This window comes from Plectropomus leopardus, chromosome 8 (genome assembly GCF_008729295.1).
Source record: "Plectropomus leopardus isolate mb chromosome 8, YSFRI_Pleo_2.0, whole genome shotgun sequence".
Taxonomy (NCBI): Eukaryota; Metazoa; Chordata; class Actinopteri; order Perciformes; family Serranidae; genus Plectropomus; species Plectropomus leopardus.
Window position 1 is genome coordinate 14,852,168 of NC_056470.1, and position 22,789 is coordinate 14,874,956.

Genomic DNA, 22,789 nt, shown 5'->3' on the forward strand with positions numbered 1-22,789 from the left:
ATCTGGTTATATTTGTTTTCTGGGTATAAAATTACCTGTATCTTATGCATCATGTGGTCCTATGCGCAAGTCATAGATCTTAAGAACACCAAGATAAAGCACCAAAGATGGCGCCTATTGATTCCAATGGAGTTGCTCGCCTGGTGTATATATTAAAAAGATTTGTAAACCCTCAGGTTTACTTATGTGATATGCAGCCCACTGAACATTCACAGTAGTGTTTCTCCTGCTGGCCCCTTCTGTGAGTTCCCGCTTGGTTTACCGACTTTACATTGTGATGACGTCAAGGATTTGAAATTGCTTTTTTTTTAGCTTGAGGAAAATTTTATAAATGAAACTCGATGGACCAAGAATTCTGAGTAGAGAGTGTCATAATTGACCTTGCTTGCAGTGCAAGGTGTCCTGTGAACAGTGTTACAGACGTGTCTTTTACGATGATGGTCTATGAGGAAAATGCTTTTTGGGTCGCAGGGGATTTTTTTGCCACAGTACTGCGAGTTGCCACTGGGAAAATTGGCAACAAGCGCACACATGTTTCTTTTAACCTCCCAACCACTCAGCCTCAGGCATGCTCAAATGAATGACAGTAGAAAAATAACTCTGGATTCAGCTTGTGGATTTTAAAACTTGGGATAAAATTATTTAAATAAGGAATATTTTGTCTTTAGTCTTCGTACTTCGTAAAAAAAAAAAAAAAAAAAAACCTCCACTGATTTACATTGATACACTGATTTCTCTTTCACTACGCAGGCCTATGGGAAAAAGTCTTTTTGGGCCCCATAGAATGACCCAGAAGTTGTAATTCTATGGTCTGACCAATGAGTCAAATTGGCTTCAAACCCCAGCTTTGTTTCTGGGTGCAGGGTGCAGTTGGATTCTGGTTAATGACGGTGCCAAGTTTTGACAAGGAAGAATTCAGGGAATAAAAAAGACAATATCTCTGGTTCCACTGCATCGATTTCTACCCTTTTTTGTGCAATGCTTTATCAGCTGAGTACTCCTTTATTTAAAAAAAAGAACTCTGTTATTCAGCAGGACTGTCAAATTAACAGAAAAGCTTCAGGTTCACCTTTATTCAAGACATTTTGCCCTTTTTCTGTCATCACCTAATCATCTATAGTGTAAAAAAAAAACCTCCATGGCTGCCCTCTCTGTCCCCCCAACACGGCCCCATCGTCTCATCGTCAGGGGAGACGAGCCTCGTCAGAAGTGAGGCGTGATGAGAAGCGGCCTTATCACTCCAATACAAGAGCAAACACAGGAGTCTTTACAGCATGTCGTCTCAGGAAGCAGCGTACGGCAAGATTACTGCCCTTTAAGAAGCCCTAAGACACGACCAATCCCAAGTAGTGTTTTATCTTGACAGTTTGCAGCGCTTTGTTTGCCTTTTCTGTGAAGCCTGGGGATAAAAGAGCAGCCTCTGTGAGCTGTGTCTGATTAGGATCTAATTGTTAACATTCACGGTGCCTTTTTTTTTTTATTATCAGCCTGGCGTAGCCATACATGCAGCAGGTAGAGGCCTTTTCAGTGTTATGAAGGACTCTCCCCTTGCTGCTCTCGTGTGTTACTCAAGTACTAGTTAGCACTAAGGTGGCAGGAGAGGAGCCCCCAGCTCGTCGACATCAACAACAACAACAACAACAACATCAACAAACAGGAATTGATGGCGAGTGTTTATTATCTGGTTTAATTGCTCCTCATCTGGAGGATCTGACAGTTGCGGTTAATGAGAGAGAGAGGAGGCACGCACTGTTGGCAGCGAGCTTCATAGTGTAAGACGTGTAAGTGTGTGTGTGGAGTGAAAAAGACGATAGACCACATACAGCTCCTGCAACACAAAAGATGCGTGGAAACATCAAACTGTTTATCGACTTATCAAACCAAGCCCCTAAATCTAGAAAAGTCCAGCTCGAGGTCTCTTAACTTGCGTGTCATTACCAGGGGCGCTGTACTGGGATGCACTAGGATTATCTCTAAACTCAGTTATAGCTGAGTGAGTGACTGCTATATGCTGCTCATATCTCTCCCCAAGAAATTTGGGGTTCCAAAATGAGAAAAGAAAGAAAGAAAGAAAGAAAGAAAGAAAAGGGACCGAAAGCAAATTAACTTCATAAAAAAATTCAAAAGGTGCATGAGAGAGACATGCATAAAGAGAGAAAGGGGTGTGGGGGAGCACAGATGCTACGAGCGCATAAAGGGCAGAATTGGCTGCTACGCCCCTGGTCATTACTGCACACACTCTGTAACAAATACACCTGTAAACCTGCACACACACACACACACACACACACACACACACACACACACAACCACAAACCATAGCAGATCTTAGCCCCTGTGCAGGCTGCGTCCACTAATCAGATGCCGAGCAAAGACAGGATATCACTGAAATCGAGCCTCTTCCTCAATATTTCATCTGGCCTGCAGCAGGCCTGGCTCAGGTCCAACCAGGATCCTCCCTGACATTGTGCAGTGTCACGCACACACATCCAGGCACAATTTGACAAAGAAAACGTCAAGACCAGTAGGCCTCTAAGCACGTGCTTAGCACGATTCTCGGAGAAGGCCTGGAGGTCCAACACAACACAGGAGTCGTGTTCTGTCCCCGGGAGAAGAAAGAGAGAATGAGAAAAACTGTACTTCTACTGAGGATATTGCCACTCACATAAACACACATATAAACACAACACCACAACCACCATCAGAGGCTCACTGGCCCATTCATAAATTTCTCCCGTTGAGAAACACGGGCATATCTTAAACAGGGCATACCCGCCCCTTTTACTACTCCAGCTCAGCAGGCCCACATGGGAACAATTAGGGGTATACGCAAGTTTGGCGAAGGTCCGTAGCAACCAGCTGCATCTGTTTTTATTTACCTTTTGCTCTGGTGCTGGATAATGTCATGAGCACATCTGCTACTGTGCAACGTAACCGTGGTTACATGCGTGGTTGACCCATGATTCTGTAATTACCCGCTGAGCGAGATGAAGAGGCCCAGCAAACCACTCAAAGCTACACATAGCCTTCCTCCCCGCCCCCCTTCATCCTCCCCGCGTCTCTCCAGCGGCATGAAATCCTGTCTGCCTCGCCAAAAACGTGGTGCTGAGAGCTGGTAGCTTGAGAGCAGAGGATGCTGAAGTGGCATTTAATGACCCAAAGTTGTCCACAACAGTAATTTTAACTTAATTTCTGTGTCATTAAATTACCAGTCAGTTAATGACACTCTCTTTCTATTATGACGGATCAAATGTGGTTATTCTCAAATGAGCTGGGATGAGATGCACTTATCAAATTTCCCGATCTGATCTGATTCCTTGTTTGTGGTCACATGGCTGCACATTTTTCCCACCCAGTCTTCTTGTTGGGCCACTTTGGGAGGTCTGACCTCACCAAATTTCAACTAAAAATGTTTATTTTTGCAGCTTCATAGGTTGTTTCTGAAGATGAGCTTATCAGGAAAAACACATACTATAGGCCATGCAAACAGGGGCTAATGGGGGGGAAATAGGACTGATTTCACAGGACCTCAGTGGAGGCGAAGAGCCTGGCTAGAAAAGTTCTGTTTGCAGTTTTTTTTTCTGCAAGTGCCATAAATACATTAAAATTGGTCGACTAAATTGGTATCCGGCAACATCCGAGGCTAAAAGTGAAGCCAATGCAGATATGCCAAAAAATGCAGTTGCTTGAATGGCCACTTGAGGCTGGCTCCAAAACTGAATAAATCCCCACAGACCCCATGTTAAAATGCCCAACTTAAAAGCAGAAATAAACAGGTTAACAGTCGGGAACAAAAAATAGTTTAGGTCTCTGGAGGCAATTTCAGCATTCATGAGAACTGTACAGGGGATGCATTTTATCAAGGCCCAAATTTCAGAATTTTTTAGGGCGAGGCTGCTTAAGTGACAGCCTGTATGCTGATAGTTTCCTCTGCTTCAAGTCAGATCATTTTTTCACAGCTCCCGTCTCTTGTCCAAAACGGTCACTTCTGGCTCCAAAAAACAAGATGGCGACATTCGAAATGCCGAAACTCAAGGTTTCAAAACAGTAGTCCACAAACCAATGGGTGACATCACGGTAGCTGCATCCATTATTTATAGAGTCTATGGTATATAGCCTGAACTTTATATTTTAGAAAATAGTGGAGGCTCCCTTGGGCCCGTCTCACCCCTTAAAAGTGCAAAATGGTTTTGTCCTGAAAAAGGATCCCTGTACTAGGATTCAACTGTAAACACAGCTAGAGCCAAGTGAGTGAATGCTGCTGAAGCGCCAGCATACAGTCATGTCTTTTTCTAAAAAAAAGTAAATCAGAGGTCCAAAAAATAAAAGATAGAATGAAAAGGAGAAAAAGGTTAACTGACTTTGAAAAATAAAACAAAACAAAACAAAACAAAAAAACAAGGTGTGCGTGTGACATGGATCGAGAGAGGAAGGACAGGGGCCCCACAGAAACTGCTTTTGCACAGGGCCCAGGATTTTCTGCTATGCTTCTGCACACAAGACCTTACTGTAAATGTCTCCACAAAGTGTTAAAAAAACGATGACACCCCCGCACAATTGGTCATTTAAAGAGACTGGGATTAATCAGAATTCAGTGTCAGAGCAGAGTGAAGAAAGATGCCTCCATGATGTTTCAGATCTTTAAATAAAACCAGCAAAAGTTTCCACTTTCCTCAAAGGTCTTGTGTTTGTTTGAAATCCTGAAAGCTCGCATTATTGAACGTCTTTACACGGCAAACTCAAAGCGGCCAATCAAGACAGGGCTTGTTTATAATAATGATGAGTGATTATGAGCAATAACAATGAAGACCATATATGGATCACTTCACAGAAGCAGTGTGTGTGGAGGTTGGGTGCCACCATGCTTAGCATCTCCCAGATGTGCAAACCATATGCTCTGACTGAAATTAAAACAAAAAAGAAACAGTGAAACATGAAAGGGATTTTTAACTTTGTAAAGACAGTTAACAGTCAGTACAGATAGGGTAATGACCGAGAGAGGCCACATGAAAGAAGCGGGGATGTTGGCGTGCTTTTTGCACCACTCATTCCATTTCCTGCTCATAAGTTCACTGAGCAGATGGGGACCAAAGGCACAAGGAAGTTTAGATTTTCTGCCCCACAGCCCATTGTATATGATGCATGTAACTGCGTAACACTGCACTGTTATCATTTACAGACGCTTTGGTGCATACCAGGAGGTCACAATAACAATGGCGGAAAAAAAGAGTGGATGCAAAAGTGAAACATCTTAAGTTATTTTTGTCAAAAGAGGCTGGTTCATTGTGATTTTGGCTGGTTCACTGTGATAATGTGTGGAAGACATTTAAGGTATGAAAAAACTAAATAACTACAGTGGCAAAGATGACTGTCAAATTAAATAAACTTCCCTTTCTATTACATTTCGCATTGCTCAGAGGTAATTCATGATTTACATACAGCTCAACACACAATGCAGACATAAAAAAACAAAAAATGAAAATAAATGTATTTGTAAAACTGGTTAATTTTAGAACGAGCATATGCAGGGGAGCTGCTGGCCCATCCGCAGATTTCTCTAAAAACACATGCAATAGTGCCCTCTCCTGTTGATTCAGCATACGGTAGCAAAGAAGCATAAAGCAATACCACAGCTCAATGTTATGACTCAGAAATTGTATATGTGTTTGTAAAAAATGTTTGTAAAACATCAAATTCACCCTAAGAAACACAAAACTGAGATTCAGTGACAAGCAGAGAGTCTGTGTAAATGAAAATCAAGACTTTATTATGAGCTTCTCCAACACAAAGCCTTTCTGTAAGGTGGCATCAGCTATAACTGCAGGGTCTTCTCTACGTCAGCCTTGTTGTGCTGCTTGGATAGAGACATGTTTATTTAACGCCTGCCTCGTTTGCGTCTGGTTAACGTCTGCCCTGAGGCAGCGGCTGGCAGAGGTCTGGCTGTATTTCTGCTTGTATAATCAACCTTCACAGCGCTGACTGACCACAGCATCACCTTTCAAGACTGCAAACAGACGTGCAGCACGTGGCACCAATGAGAATTAAAAGAAATTAAGCGAAATAAGAGGCCTTAAAACAAGTGTTGTCCAGCATTAGAAGTCTGTGACACAAAACTAAGGACATTTGATTTAATAATCCATATAAAGCTTTTATTGATAGAAAACATGGTGTTTGAATTTGACTGTGATGTGAATTATGTTTGCTGACACCTGAAAAGATGCAGGTTGCATTATAGGATAATGGAAAAGCTTGTTTGCTTCCAGAACGGGCACACTGGATAATGTTTCTGTCAGGTTTCTACTCCTTCCAAATCCACTCCAGTCTTCTCTGCTTTTTCTGCTCTTTATTCCCGCTGGTTGTGTTGAATTGTGTGTAATCTTGTTCAGTCTGAACCGTTGTGAGGACAGACGGTTCAGATGGTTCAGCTGTGGCTGATGACTCAAGGAAATCTGGCTCTGCTGAAGTATGTATGGTCACATTTAGAAAATCAAAAAAGCTTAGTTCAGTGGCTTTAATGGAAGTGTCTCCGTCAAACCCGGAAGACAAATTTCCACTTTGACTTTTTGACATCTCATCAGTGTGGAAATTAAAGCTGTGGGCCTCCGTCTCTGTGTGAGGTGAATTAGTCGTGGAAAACTCTGCAGTCATCTCTTCGAATGGAGCGCTTTCATTTAGTTTCTCTACAGGGACCGTGGAGCGGTCCATCAACGGCTGCTCTGTAGTTAAACTCTGGTGTTTAAAGTTGAGCATGGACGAGGCTGTGGTGTTTGGACCAGGAGAGGATATAACGTGTGAGACAGCAGGCCTGGCTGTGGACATTACAGTGAAAAAAAATTAACATCCATTAGAAATATGTATGATTCTAAACTCCTAATTATGATTAACTAATAATGTGGATTTTTAAACTTTTATATAAGGTTCAGTGGGTAACTTTTTTTTTTTATCCTGACAGTAGTGTATGAGACAGAAAAAAATCAGGTTCCTCTGGCTCCTCCTCATGCTCCTAATGACATTTGCAAGACTCCCCCACACCTGAACAACAACAATCAATCAGAGCCGGAGGGAGTCTCTGGCGCAGGTCAGTCATTGCTTGTGCAAATGCTGCACTGCCGCAACAGCGTATAACAGCGTATGCGTGGAAGGAGACAGACGACATAAAGCAAGCTGAAAAGAAAGAGTTAAATGGAGCCCCAGATCAAACCAGAGTAAATACTGGAGCAGATATTCTGAGGCAGAGAAAGAGCTACAAGACAAAAAGATTCAAAACTGAAACTAAGGCCACAGGTTGAGGTATGGATCTTGTCTGCGTGAGAGCATGCACGGGGGGGCTGCATCAGGAACTCCTCCTGGCCCTGATTTGTTGTTTTCGTTCAGGCCTGGTGGATTCTTGCAAATGCCATTAGGAGCACGAGGAGGATCCAGAGGAACCTGATTTTCTCACAGATCATCTTTCTCATGTACCACTGTCAGAATACTTTGACAGTCTCAGCAAATATGAGAAAAACATGCTTGCTTTAATGGGTAGGAATATATTCACAATATTAAAAACTTTTTTCCTTTATAACACTAAAATAGCTAATCTCAGCTTCCCTGCAGTAACTCCGTAAACTAACACATCCCTTTAACATTGTTGCTCCAACTTGGCCTGCTGTTTAAAGCCCCTTTAAAAATAATGGTTTTATTTATTCATTACTTATGTCACTTTTCGTGTAAGTTTGACCTTCACTGTGCAGAATCAAGTATAAGTTGGAGTTTGACATTAACAGGCAGTTATCATGTTAATTTGTTGAAGAATAAAGAGTGTTGTTTATGTGGACATATATGAGCAGGACTTTTGTGATATCACAAAGACAACTATGATCCAGTGTGTGACTTACACCGTAGTGTGATGTTGAAATTTGAAGTACATACACTGCAAATGCATATTTTGAGAATGGGAGAAATCTTGTGTCCAGCAGCACTTTAGAAGTTAATGATATTTGCAATATACATTGCTCATTAAATGAAGGGAGAAGGTACATTTAATTTTAAGAACTTGTTACGAGGTAGTTGAATTTTTATACAGAACTCAAATCAGATTATTTTGAGAGAGCTGTTTTAAAACATGTCTGAAGGGGATCTTAACTCTAATTACTTTGTAATTGTAATTGTGTGAATTGTAATTGCACGTAAAATTTCAATTATTGTCTGCAATGATTTTGCAGGTTTCATAAGTGTTGTTATAAGGTTAAAGTGTCAGATCACTTGTTCATATGCAGAAATTTAAAAAATGAATAATTAAATAATACATGCAGGACTAACAGCTGAAAATAGATTGACATCTTAAAAACATTTAGATTCTTTCCTCCTCTGTTTTAGGTTATAGTCTTTTATGATTTGACAGCTTATGAGTATACTTTATACACATGATATATATTATGATTTTATTTTTAAGTTTCATTTCTTTCTATTGTGTTGCTCTTATTTGCTCTTAGGCTTTTTAAAAATCTTGTTTGGATTTGTTTTCCATCAATCACTTTTGCTTTAACTTCTATCTCACTTTAAAGTGGATGAAAGGTGCCACATAAAGTTAAATGATTAATTGAGAGAGCAACAAACAAAAGTAAGTGTCTGGTGTGACTACAGTAAAAGCCTTTCAATGGCTAGTGGTCAAAATATCATCCAATAATTAATCACCACTTTAGTTTTACGGTGTTCATCAGCAGCACACTTACCTGCGCATGGCAGTGTGTTCTCCATGGTCCAGTGCATTTTGTGATTTGTCTCTTTGAAGGTGAGAACAACATCCACCCTGTAGAACGGCTGCAGGAGCTGTTTGCTGTCTTCGCAGGTCTGTAAAACAAACCTGGTTTAGATGTTTTACACTGTGATGAATACTTATGGGAGAAGGCTACTTAAAATTTAAGAAATGCAGAAACACAAAATGCACCACCACGACAATGAACTCTAACTGTTGTTTTAGCACAAACCTTGGTCTGGATTATTTGGGCTGTAGGGATGATCAGTGTCACAAATTCACTCGTCTCATGCACAGTGAAATGATCTGTCTGGTTCACTGACACATTACCGACTGTAAGTGCTCTGCTGTCGTAGCTGCCTCGCTTAGTCAAACCCAAATGTCGTTTGAAGATGTGCAGCACAGTTTCTTCTGGTGTGGACGTGGGCACTGAAATTTAAATCAGGGATAAAACACGTTACTGGGCTCATTGATGGAAGCCGATTTACTCAAGAACAATACTTAAGTACACTTTTGAGTTACTTGTACATGAGTATTTCCATTTTATGCTACTCTAAACTTCTACTTCACTACGATTTCAGATGGAAATATTTTACTTTTTACTCCACTTTATTTATTGGACAGATGTAGTGACTAACTATTTTTCAGATTAAAAGTTAGGATGGAAAAAAATAGTTTATAAAAATACAATTTATGGTTAAGGACTGAAGGCAGCACACAAACTTTCAGGCTTGTGACCCCTTACAGAAGAGAAGAGTGTAGCTGAGGCCTCTCTAAACTTCTCAGATGGTTCAGTTTCGGTATCTTCTCAAGTTTGTTTGTTTTTCGTCTTTTCCATTCAGCTAAAGACATGCAGATTTATCTTGTGACCCACTGGGCCCTTTGTGTAATGCAGTGGTTACAAAGAATGGGAACCACTGCATTACACTACCTAACCTTATATTAAGCATGTAAAAATAGCCCCACCTTTACCAGCTGCAACAGTAAAATGCTTCTTAGAGTGTTTAAATTTAACCATGGAACTAGAGATCCTCTTATAATAGGATCACACCTGCCACAATACAGCAATCTGTGACTTAAAACAAATATTTGCCAAAGATATAAAATAGGGGGATCAATGACCCCTTCCCTACTTCCTACTCACTTACTTTCAACGCCCTTGCTCAGACCACATCCATCTTCACCATCCTTGTGATCTTAAAATACACAACTGTAAAGTTTCGTGACTGCATCTTACACGGTTTTAACACTGTCACATTGACAAAATTTGTCCATAGAAATGTAAACACCTGGCAAAGTATTCAAAACGGTTTTTGTGGTAGTTCCTATTACAATAGGTGTCTCTAGAACCACATTTTCCCATTATGTCACTCACACAGAGTCACAAGGTGAAAACAATACCAGCCCCACTGTTGCAGCTAGTAATAATAGCCTATAACAATGGTTCCCAACTCTGGTGTCACAGTCCAAAAGTGGGTGACAGGTCCATTAAGAATGGACCACAAGGAACTCCCAAAGACATGTTAAGTTTGTAAAAAAAAACACACTTCATTTTAAATTTCTACCATGGGGCTCTTATTTTGAAGTGTTATTTTTTGCTGCTCAGCTGCTACATTATTGCCTAGGTCTTACTTGCATCATATTGTGCCTTTGCAGCATTTTCATGTCACTGATCTTGAAGCAATTATATGCACTTTTTTGGTTGCAATGTTATTTATTTAGTAAGTTTTAAATAATTGCACTTTATTCTTGCAATTTAATCTATTTAATTTAAAGCCTATATGTTGATTACATTTTGTGAAATAGAATATGTTGTAATTTATCTTATGAGTGAACCTTGAACTAATGACCAAGGACAAAATCTGGATGGCTGGACCAATAAGGAATCACTCTCAGGCTGCTTTATATAATTTGAGAACATTTTCAAAACCTCTGCACTTTGGCTATGGATGCAGGATTTTTACTTTTAATGCTATATTTTTACATTATTGTAGTGGTGCCTAATTAAAGGATTTAAGAACTCACTGAGTCGGCCCAATGGGCAATAAACGTATTAAGTTTTCGGAGTGATAAAGGCAAATGACTCCCAGCACTGATTCTCTGCTTGCGACTCACCTTTTGGACACATAGCTTCCATACTGTAGGCATACTGACCACTGACCAACTTCAAGGCCAAGAAGTCCCCTTCATTTCCCATTACCTGTATTAACCAAAGACAGTCCAAAATACAATAAAGTGAATGTTAGTTGTAATGTCCCCATTGGTCACTAGGTGGCAGGATGCTGTGTGAATACTCTTACTTTGACAGGACTCAAGAGCTCCTCTCTCCTGCCCTGAACTGTGATGTCTGGTCCGTTTATGTCAGCGTTCATCTGGATCAGGCTGGCATCCTCCAGAGCTACAATGAGGTGATCGCTCAGAGACAGAGACCACTGATGCTGCAATGCAAACACAAGAACACAGTCAAAGAATCTTTTTTCTTTATCTCATCCAAACACATTTGCAAAATATTTGTTCACATTTATAATGCCGGAATATTTTCAAGGGCTGATTGCAATATGGGATTGATTTCAGTTATTACCTCAATAAGCCAGCTGTCATAAGGAACTTCTCTGGTGACCTACGGACACATACAAATCTTGGTTACTGCTTGGTTTAAATGAAGCAATGCCAAACGAAAACTGTGAAACGTTACATATGATAAGCTCCAGTCAGCAGTTACCTGAATATACTCTGGGTCACACTGGATTTGCTCTCTGCTGGGCAGTACAGAAACAACAGGACACTTCATCAGGAAACTCTGAGGTCTGTCCCCGAATCGACTTATCCTCTTAACCAAATTCAATTTTAGGACATGGAAACCATGCTGAAAAATCAACCAGGAGATTATTACCACCAGGTCTAACTGCAAAGGTCAAATGTCAGAGTTTGTGTATATGTGTTATAGATATCTCTGAGTGATGTACCTGCTGTTGGATGAAACATCCAGCGTAACTGACTCTAAAAATAAAGTTCTTGTCAGGGTCTTTGTGCAGTGAGAATCCACAGGCAGACAGCTGGAGGTTAAGGTGATCCAGAGAAGCAAGGTTGACTTGAAGACAGAAAAGGATGACTCAGAGGCATTTTAAGTCATATCTATGTCATTATTTTGTCATTTATTGTGCTAGAAAGTATTACCTTGGATCCGTAAGGCCCCAGACAGCCAGAGTGCCAACCCATCAATCCTTGCAGTGTGTATCCACAGCTCCATGTATTCAGAAAAACAAGAAACATCTCCTTCTGAAAATGCAAATGATCTATTAATGTAGGTGGAGGCATCATTAAGACAGCTTTTCATCTCAGAGAAAATGCATACCTGCTAATCTGGCTGTTGGGGTATCAATCCATTCTCTTTTCTGAATGGAAAGCACACTCTCTGTGATAAAACATTGCAAAACACTGAAAAAAGAAGGTAGAGTTCAGCTTACATTTTAAAAACTGTGAATATTCCATTTTTCAAGTCAACTTTTGCATTATGATACTCACATAGCTCTAAGTAGGATGCCAAATCTTATCTGATCCATGTCACTTCCACTCATGCAAACTTACATGAGCAGTCTGACCCAAGCTTATTTGTAGGTCAGTGGGCTGATGTCACTGGGGAGGAGGGAAAACGCAGGTGTGTTTGCTTTGACATAGTAAGTGACAAAAAAGTCCTAAAAAACAAGCTCTGTCTCCAGCATGTGTGAACAATAAAGTTTAACGCAGTTGTAGACACCCTTATTTGCTTAAGTTTTTTTTCTTTAAAGAATTTGTGATGATCTATTTACCCCTTAACATCAAGGCTGCCCCTTTTATTTCATCATGAATTGCTTCAAAATAACCTCATGCCTACAGTCTAACATATATTATGCACCACTCCATTAAATGCAATGCAAATATTCTATATTTTTAAAAAAAATTCGCTCTTTCTTTCTTTCTTTCTTTTTGATAAATGTTTTTATTCATTTATTAGGTACAACGACAAATCGGTGAATATAAGGGAGTCATTTTTGTTCATCATTTTAGTGGGTAAGTCAGTGATAAAACATAAGTACAAACAAATTGACTGCACGACAAAACAAGAAGAAACAATCCTAAAAAAATATAAATAGACATGTAGCCTACTGACAGAGTGTGCATCAGTGTTGAATGCTCCATATTCCGTATGCTATATAATTTCGTCACATCTCCCTAAAATTCATCCTAACATGTCTGATAGGCTATATTAAATACGTTGGGATCACCACTATAGTTTATATGACGTTTTGTGGGTTTGAACAATGTTTGGCTGCACAGAATAAGTCAGCAATATCTGTGACACTGGTGGATCAATTGGCACATTTACACACACAAAGTACATTTTATTAAAAAAATAGGCCTGTTAGACACATAACAACCACATTTCACTAATTCATGATTTTAAACCTCACTACCCCTCACTTTTAAGTGTTCTCACATGACTCATAGTTGCATGGTATTAAATACATTACACTCTCAGCGCGCGTCTTTTGTTCGGGCTCCAAGGGTGGTTGGATTTCAAAGGGTTAAATCAGGACCTTTTACCTTTGCCCAGTGCAAATTATGAAACACGACAAGATGAATAACGTTAAATACATAAAGTGTAAGTCGAGTTTATGAAAGTTTAACCAATCACTGGTCATATTAAGTTAAACTGTTGAGTAAATGTTTTTTTGGTTTTTTTTGGCATCCCTACGAAAACTGACAGTGTGCCCTCCCAACTAGATGATGTCATCTCTATGGTGCGCAGCCATTTTGTTAGCTAGCTTGAGGTTACGGAGGTTAGCCGTGTACTGCCGCAAACGCTCTCTGTGGTGTTGCTATTTAGCACTCAAATACTACCGATTAAGAGAACTTGTTGATGTTGTTATTTGCGCAAACTTCGCATCCATACGCTCGTAGACAAGAGGCAAGCTCGTGCATTTGTTGACAACAAACAGAGCGCGAAACTGGCTGGTCATTCATTTTTTCAAGCCGTCTTGAGTTTGCTAGCTTGATAGCTAGCTAGCTAGCTGGCTAACTTGTTTACGCGTGCTGCGACCATAGAGGAACATATACAGACCTCATGGCCGCGACATATTGAATGTTAGAGAGTTGTGGGGTGAGTGCTAGCGTTTCAAGCCGTTTGTCTGTCTGCGTTTGACTGCCATTGCATTTCGGTTGCGTCACCCAGTTAATAGAAGTTAACTTCAGCTAGGGTCGACGCTGCGAACTCGTGTGCGTCAGTTCTGTGTTTAACTTGGGCTCCATCAGCTGCCTCCGCTTGGACTCAGCCGTGTAGAGACCATGTCAGAGTTGTACATTCGTGTGGCTGAGGATGAAAACGAAGAGCCCATGGAGATCCCCTCAGAGGACGACGGGACTATTTTGCTGTCGTCTGTAGCAGCACAGTTTCCAGGGGCGTGCGGGCTGCGGTACAGGAACCCAGAGTCCCAGTGCATGAGGGGGGTCCGGCTTGTGGAGGGAGTCCTGCATGCACCTGAGAACGACTGGGGAAACTTGGTCTATGTCGTCAACTACCCCAAAGGTGAGGTGTTGGTGCAAATCACAACGACTTTTCCTATTGTGATTGTATTTTATATGACCAAAAGTATGTTGTCAACCCTTTCTACAAACACTCATTTGATAGGTAAGTACACACATCTAGCCACAACTAATTAAAACTAATACGTAAGCCCATTAACAAAACAAAATATTGGTTAATTGAGTTTAGAAAACGACTATGATGCAGCTTTAAGGCATGCATCAAGTAGGAATTGATGTGTTTTCATAAACAGACAGTAATCAAGCTAAATGAACAGTTACCAAACAGCAGATATTTCCTGCCATTTACCAGACATGGCAAAAGTAAAGACGTGTAAAGTGGACAGTTAGTACCACTTTTTTCAGGCGCAGTGGGAAATTAAATACATTTTTACAGAAAGATGAAACTGTTGCATTTTAATTGTTTGCATGTGATTTTCTTTTAAAGTTCCTATTTGATGCAGGAGGCAGTTGGCCCCCTGGTATTTTCACATTATATAATCTGGCCCCCATTCAAAAAAGTTGGGTCACCCCTGTCCTACACGCTCTTTGTTGCATTTTGTAATCTTGTAGCTAGACGCCACGATATCCAACGCACTAGAACTTTAAGCCTCTCATCATTGTTATTAATGGCGTGGTCTTAAAATGTGGAGCGCCTCTAAATAAATAGCGGTACATATAAAAAATGTAACAAACTGCAACCTCTGTGATGACTTAAAAGTTATATAATTGTCTCTGCAGGGCTTGTTATATTAGACTGCATGCAGAAAATAGTTCCTCCATGAAACTGCTCACAACAAGATCTGTTGATTATCTTGATTAACCAGGCTATGATTTCCAGAAAGAGACATTGCTGTTTAGTTTTCAGATTTATTTTTTTGGCGCTTTGAGCACCATAAGCCAATTGCCATTTAGTTCCATAATACTGGGAAGAAAGCAGACATCTCTATGGCCAGTATCTCAGAAACTCACACCAAAACAATCTAGATTGATACATTACAGTACAGGGAAGAGGAAAAATATGAATATTTGATGTTTAGAGTGAACTGTCGCTTTAATGCTCCATCATGCAATGATTATCTTTTGACAACAGTGCTGTGCAAACAACTTTGTGGCAACACTTAATACCCTTTCCTGTTTTAACATGGTTATGCCCTTCATGCACCAAGTTAGATCCATAAAGTAAAGGTCTCTTAGTTGTTGTGGATGATTTCGACTGGCCTGCACAGAGCCCTGACCTCAGCCCCTCAAACATTTTTTTGGGTGAAGTGGGTTGAGCAAGGCCTATCACCCAGCATTACTTCTCTAATGCCCTTGTAGCTGATTTGAAGTAAATTCCTGCAGCCAGGTCCCAAAATCCTGTAAGTGAAGGAATATGTGCTTGTAGCAACATGTTAATGTGGGTTTTGAGTAAGATGTTAGACTTCTATGTGGAGTTAATGTCAAGTTGTTTTTGTACTTTTAGTCATGTATTGTTCCTTAGTCGCCATGTGTTGTCATCAACAGACAGTCAAGAGCTCAGAGGATCAATGTTGGATGTTTAATCTCCTTTAAAGTAGATTTGTGTTTACATGTGATTGGCTTTTTTCCCCGATATAACTCATAACTATTTATTCTCCACAGATAACAAAAGGAAGATGGAAGAAATAGATGCTGCCTCAGCTGTGAAAATTAAAAGGGGTTTTCAGAAGACATCAGATCTCATTGTCCTCGGGCTGCCATGGAAAACAACCGAACAAGATCTAAAAGATTATTTCACTACGTTTGGGGAGGTCATCATGGTGCAGGTAGGGACATCTCGTCTGGCTCTGAATATGATTGTCAACATTTCTTTGTTCGGCTAAGACGATAATAAGAATATCTTGTTGTTTTTCAGGTTTTGTTAAAGTTGGTAATGAAGCGTACATGTCCTCTTTGTTCACCACAGGTTAAGAGAGATCTAAAGACCGGCAATTCAAAAGGGTTTGGGTTCGTGAGGTTCACCGACTATGAGACACAAACCAAAGTGATTGCTCAGAGACACATGATTGATGGACGATGGTGTGACTGTAAACTTCCGAACTCAAAGGTATTTTAGGCACCATTTTTTTCCCCTTGGTATTGTCAAGAACCTCATTGTATAAATGTATTAAGATTATCAGTTTTAAATCTATTGCTGGTCATCATCTAGATTTCTGCCATTAGGCTTTTTGTTTAGTTAATGTTGAGTTCATTTTCTTGAGAAAATCATAAACTGCAGTTTTATGGAGGTGTGCTTCACAGTTTTGAATTTACAAATTATGTAAAACCTGGAATACAAACAGCAAACAACCATTAAAGCTATACTATGCAGGATTTTCCTTTAAAAAAAAAAACAAACACAAAAAAATAATGAATAGACTCATACAAAAATAATCCCTCTCAATTATCACTTATGACCCACTAGAAGTGTGTAGTTGTGTATTTATCTGCAGAAACTCTACCCTCTGCTGTATTTCCTTCTTATTTTGCTGTATTTGGGATGTTTATAGGCACGTAGCTCCCAGCTGACAACAGCACGCAGGTGAGGACTTAATAAAAAGGTAGTAATTAGGTAGTAGCAGCATGCATCCAAACGAAAGCTTCGAAAATTGCGCACACAGCACTGAAAGAAAACCCAAACATAGCAAGGTAAAACACAGTGAATGTTGGGTTGGCTGTCACGTTCAGTTTTGCTAGAGAACACTGAAGGAGAGGATGGGGAGCAACGTGGAGTTTGCCTGTTTTCTGTCGGACAGTCGGTGCCGGCGGTTAGCTTAGTGAGCCTGCTGAAGTATCGGCTTTTTAGAACTGTAATGCTGCTACAATAATACAGTAGCTTGCAGTGTGGGGAGGAGGGGCCACATTTGAATGTCGTGTTTACAACCGTTGCAAACTATTCCTGCATAGTATACCTTTATTTATTATGGACAATGACACTTTGCAAGTAGATAAATCATTTAGCAGTTTTTGCTGTCTGCTTATTTGACTTAAAATTATACCGTCACTGGATTGCAATGGATCAGAAAATCTGCTTTAACTTTGCAACCCTAAATCCATGCTATAAATCTTTATTAAATGTTGGAAAACTCATTCTTAATTAGTCATAAGTGTTACTTTATAAAAAAAAAAACCCACCACCCATCACGTAGATTGCTTAACTCATCGCCGTCCATGTCCTCTCAGGCGTGTCCTGATGAGCCCATGCGGAGCCGTAAAATTTTTGTTGGCCGCTGCACAGAAGACATGACAACCGATGAACTGAGGCAGTACTTCATGCAGTATGGCGAAGTCACTGATGTCTTCATCCCCAAACCTTTTCGGGCATTTGCTTTTGTCACATTTGCCGATGACCAGGTGAGACTCAACATAAATGACAGAGTTGGAATATCTGTCGGTGGCAAAAAAGTTTTCTATAGTGATAATCTTCTCCGCACTTCTTTCCCAGGTTGCCCAGGCCCTGTGTGGAGAGGACTTGATCATCAAGGGCATAAGCGTGCACATCTCCAACGCTGAGCCCAAACACAACAATAGTAGGCAAATGATGGATCGAGGGCGGTTTGGGGCTGGTGGGTTCAGTCAGGGCTATGGCAGTAATCGTGGTGGGCTAGGCAGCGGTAGTGGTGGGGTTAACTTTGGGGCTCTCGGTCTTAACCCAGCAATGGTTGCTGCTGCACAGGCAGCGCTGCAGAGCAGTTGGGGGATGATGGGCATGCTGGCTAACCAGCAGGGTGTGACCACAACGGCAGGCACAGCCACTACGACCCGAGACCAGACCTATAGCTCTTCCAGCACCAGTTACAGCAGCCCCAGCTCAGCTAGCCTCGGTTGGCCTGCAGGCACTAACACAGCCTCCAGCAGTGGCTTCAGCTCCGGCTTTGGCACCGCTATGGAGTCAAAGTCTTCTAGTTGGGGAATGTAGATAGCTTTGGGTGGAGCTTTTCTGTTGCTATTAGGCTAATCTGGTAAGTATACCTACTGCTGGGAAGTGCTTACATCTTATGTTCCTATTATTTAAAAGATACTGCCTTTTATTTTGTTAAAGAGAAAATTTATACTCGGGTGTGACTGATTATGTAGTCATGCATTGAATGGTTGAAGAGTGTAGTTTTTTAGTGGAAACTGCCACACTCAGTTTTTTTTTTGAGAAAATGTTACACAGAGATGACTGTGCATGCAAGATAAATATTTATAAACATGCACGAGTATCTCGAGAGCCCCCCCCCCCAGCCCCTTGTAGAATGGGCTTGATATAATTATGTATCTGTATGCAGATGTTTGCATCTTTTTGTTTGTTTTTGTTTGACGTCTTTTGGAAACGCCTTCATGAAAGTCTCTTCTGCAGTTCACCAACTCTTTCCCAATTTCCCGGGAGGAAGCGCCTCATTGGCAGCAATGTTCGACAGATCTCAGTATCAATTCCCCTCTTCCCATGTGTAAATGCTTTGCCATCAAAGAACACAGCTTCACTCTGCATATACTGTGTTAGACGGTGGGTGTTGTCTTTTTTTCCTCTCCCCTTTTTTTACGGATATAGAAATCTTGTCTGCTCTTGTCGCTTTTCACGATCAGTGAGTGGGATTGATGTTGGACCGAGTGAGAGTGAGCGAACGGGAGAGCAAAATGAAAGAAGTGTGAGGAGGACTGTTTGTGGATTTTTTTTTAAAGAGACAAATGCCTGCGAGAGTTGAGAAGGACCTGTGGCGTTGTGCGAGTGTGAGCGGAGGAAGCAAGTACGAGTGTGTGCCTAATGGTCATCACAAGGACATTTACTGCGTCTCGAGATCCCTACGGTCTCTGCTTTCTCTCATCGTTTTCTATCAACTTTAATTCTCTAAAAACACAGTGAAATGTCAAGTGCTTTGAGTATTTGTACCTTTTTCGTAGCTTTCTCTTGCTGTCTGATTTGATGTGAATGCAGTGTCTGGTTGTGTGCTTTATTTTCTCCTTGTTACCACCCTCTCTGTGTGAAAATGTGGATCTGTGCTGGGGAAGTCTGTGTGGGGAAAAACACTGACAGTGTGTTGAAGTTTGAGGTTGATGTGGCGAATGTTTGACAAGTTCCCATTGAGAGTTTGAAGTGGTTACGAATGCATTTTCTATGTTTTGTGAATCAAAGGGAAGTCTGAAATAAAACTGACTTTGACTAGGTATAATACACTCTTGACAGTGACTTATTTTTGACTTTACATTAATTGAACTACCAACACTTTAATTCACATGTATAGGGGCCTCGGATATGGACAGCCCAGGTTTTCGTTCGAACCCAGGCTGGAGTCGGTTACGGAGAAGCTGAAGACATTGTTGGGTGGACCAGCATAAACCAACAATGCTGCACGACTGCCTTAATTCCTGAAAAGGATCCTCTTCACCTCAATAGCAAGAAACCTCGGACCATCCCGTAGTGAAATTTAGAGCGGACCATACTCAATTGGGCTGAGGTATTTGTTTATACCTACAAATGTCACAAATAGGACCAAAGTCACAACTGCAGTGTTGCAGTGTGGATTGTTTTCCAAACTTGTGAAACACAAAGTCTGCCTTTTCAATCTGAAACACTTATTTTGTCAGTGAATGCTTTTATCCTTTGTCCTAGTTACAGTCACTTATGGAAGTGTGAACTGGTAGGTTTCTTTTCAGTGTGATCAAAAAGCATTTCAGTATTGCAAGATGTGTTCTTATTTTGTTTGTCCTTATTGTAAAAAGTCTGGATTGTATGAGCCAAGAGATTTTCAAAGGGACTTTAACAGCTGAATGAACATGCCAGCAGGAACTCACACCTTCTGTACTGAAATATTTTAGTATTGCGGTATAAAATAAAGGTTTTGAGTTTTTAATCGCCTGTCGTCTCTCAATGTAGATTGATGTAAGTGTTTTTTCGACCGGGCTCCAGCTCTTGCTTTTTGTTTTTTAAAGGTTTCTTGCCTTCAATTTGAAGCTTTTTTCTTTCAGATACTTTATGGAAGTTCCATGTCGTCGGTGTAAAATAGGCTGACAAGTGTTCTGCACGTTGTTATATTGATGCTGGCTGTTTCATGGTGGTAGTTTTAATGATCTGCCTGTTGATGGTGCTGATGTGCCATTTTGTATTGGCTTGTGGGACAACACTCCCAAGACTCCTTTTCTTTATTGAAATCTTTTCCTTATAACGGTTTGGCTTGAAAATGGTTCTGGGAGCTTTTGTGCTTGTGGGGAATTGTTTGCACACCACTTGAGTACTACTAAGAATCTAAATGGATATTATGAGCCCCTGAAACCAAATTAAAGTTTACAGAAATACCTCGGAAGCCCATTCAGATCCTGTAAAAGCTTGTAAAACACTATAAAATGCAAACCTTGAGTACATTCCTGCTGGATGTCATCAAAGGGACTTTTTATTTGGAAGGAAGTTGATGTTATTCAAAAATGATACCTTTGTTGAGTGTTAGTAATGATTAATACTAATTTTGGTACAAAACTGGAACACTGGCAAACTATTAAAAAAAGCAGTTGATCTGAATTACATTATTTTCTGTTTCACCATATATACACATTTATATATTTAAAAGTAGTTATAACGTAAATTTTAAATCTGGACACGATGAACTCCTGTTCAGATTTATTTGCAGTCCAAAAAATATGGTAACAAAACATTGGACATGTCTAATCTAACCTAAATCTAACCTAACCTAAATCTAAAAGATACCAGTACCATAGAGACTGCAGTTTATTTGAACCTTGCTAACATGTGAACACTGTGAAGTGATGTGCTTTCCTCCACTGCTAGCAGGTTAAGAAGGTCTTCCAGAAGAACTTCTTGCAAGGTAGTGTCAGGAGGCGATGTCGTTTCTGAGGGTCCTCTCTGCCAGCTTGTCACTGAGGTGAGAAACTGCAACTCAATTATTTACCTGAAAGCATCTATTGCAACATCCACTGCTCCCACAGTGTAATGAAAGACAAACTCAGGTGCATCCTGCTGTAGAATAAAACAGGTAGAGAGACCTACAGTATGTCTGCATACAAGGAATCACTACAGCTAAAACTGTAAATGCTTAAGGAAATCCCTAAAGCTAAACTCACCTGATTGTGTGTCAGTCCTGGGTTGTCATTGGATGGTGGAGCATGAATAATACATCTGGCATTACATACTATAAAGACCAGAGAGATTTGACTACCGGCCCCTCTCATGTTGGCCACTGTGTTCAGTCTTATGAAGATCAGATTTTAACCACCGCAGCCTGATTCCTCGGCTCTCAACTGTGATCCAGTTAGCACCAGAAGTATGGTCATCCAAAGTGAACAATTCTCCATGTACCCATACATAATGTAGTCATGTCCATATTTATCCTCATTTGGTGACTAGTCTATAAATAATCCTTAAAGTTGGATGTTTGTTGCAATATTCATGCAATCTATATTTTAAAAGTGAACTTGTGTCTTATAAGGTATTGTCATATTTAGCTTTATCCTGATTTACTAGAAGCAGACCACTCATAGAAACCAACACTTGACTGTGACTGTACATTTGGGATATGTTTGGTGATATTCTGTTTTCTTTATTCCCAATAAGTCCAATGAAAAGAATTGCCATGACAATGACAAGTATTGCTTGTGTATCTAAAACCTGATATAGCTTATCCCTGTGTAACACAGACTCCCATTGTTACCCAAAACTATTAGAAACAAATTCCTGAGACACACTGTTGCAGTGGTCGACAAGTTTCTTGAATATGATGATCAACAGTTGTAGTCTGATCTGATTCAGTCTCACTGACACCGTTCTGGTGCTACAATCTCAGTATGGCAGCAGATCCGGGGCTGAATATATGAATATATCCTCCTACAAATGCACTAGTTTACTTGTTTTGAAAGATTTATATCTCTATTCATATTTTTGCATATGCAGCATAAATTATTTCTTTGTACATGTTTGTTACAGCATTTTTATAGTATCCTTTTCAGATTTTTATTGTAATTTTTCTATTCAGAATTTATGCTTTAACTGTTGCTGTACTTTGTGTCTATTTTTATCGTCTGTTAATATGTTCATTGTATGCACCAAACACAAGGCAAGGCAAAATTATGCCAGTGAAAATCAACTCGGCAATAAATCTTCGTCTGATTTACATCTCCAGTAGAAAACAAAGGACAGTTTGTTGATTTTGGTATTTCAGCAGGATTTGTTTGGTTTTAGAAACATTTAGAGTATTGCCAAACTAGAAAACTAGAGTATTTTAGGGGTCAGTGCACTAAAATGTGTGTGATATGTGTGCTTGTACTACAGAGTGAGGACTTTAACAAGTTTGCTAACAAACAGAGTGAGATCCTTTTTTGAATATAACGTACTATGTAAGTTACAGCTGCAACTGACTGTTTCTTATAAAGTCACAGATATTTCAGCAGCTTTAATGTTGTGCAACAAAAAGTATTTTAAGCAATTAAGTTCATACTCACTGTCTGGTTATTAGGTTGGCTGTGTATCAGATACTAAGGAGGCAGAGAATGTTTGATCTT

At 40.2% G+C, this 22,789-nt stretch overlaps 1 protein-coding gene across 3 annotated transcripts; it reads left to right on the plus strand.

The window, feature by feature from the left end:
• The first annotated feature begins 13,557 nt into the window (after nucleotides 1-13,557).
• tardbpa (TAR DNA binding protein a) lies at nucleotides 13,558-20,133 on the plus strand. Of its 3 annotated transcripts, none has more exons than XR_006106066.1 (7): nucleotides 13,558-14,303; nucleotides 15,923-16,086; nucleotides 16,227-16,367; nucleotides 17,483-17,653; nucleotides 17,745-17,865; nucleotides 18,642-18,788; nucleotides 19,525-20,133. XR_006106066.1 is itself a non-coding variant. In XM_042492176.1 (5 exons), exons 1-5 carry the CDS (start codon nucleotides 14,063-14,065, stop codon nucleotides 18,216-18,218), a joined length of 1,191 nt encoding a protein of 396 aa, XP_042348110.1. In that variant the 5' UTR covers nucleotides 13,558-14,062; the 3' UTR covers nucleotides 18,219-18,733. The 3 variants fall into 3 exon arrangements, 1 of the variants encoding a protein (XP_042348110.1); XR_006106067.1 differs by having other exon boundaries at nucleotides 17,745-17,829; XM_042492176.1 differs by lacking the exon at nucleotides 19,525-20,133 and having other exon boundaries at nucleotides 17,745-18,733.
• The last annotated feature ends 2,656 nt before the right edge of the window (nucleotides 20,134-22,789 follow it).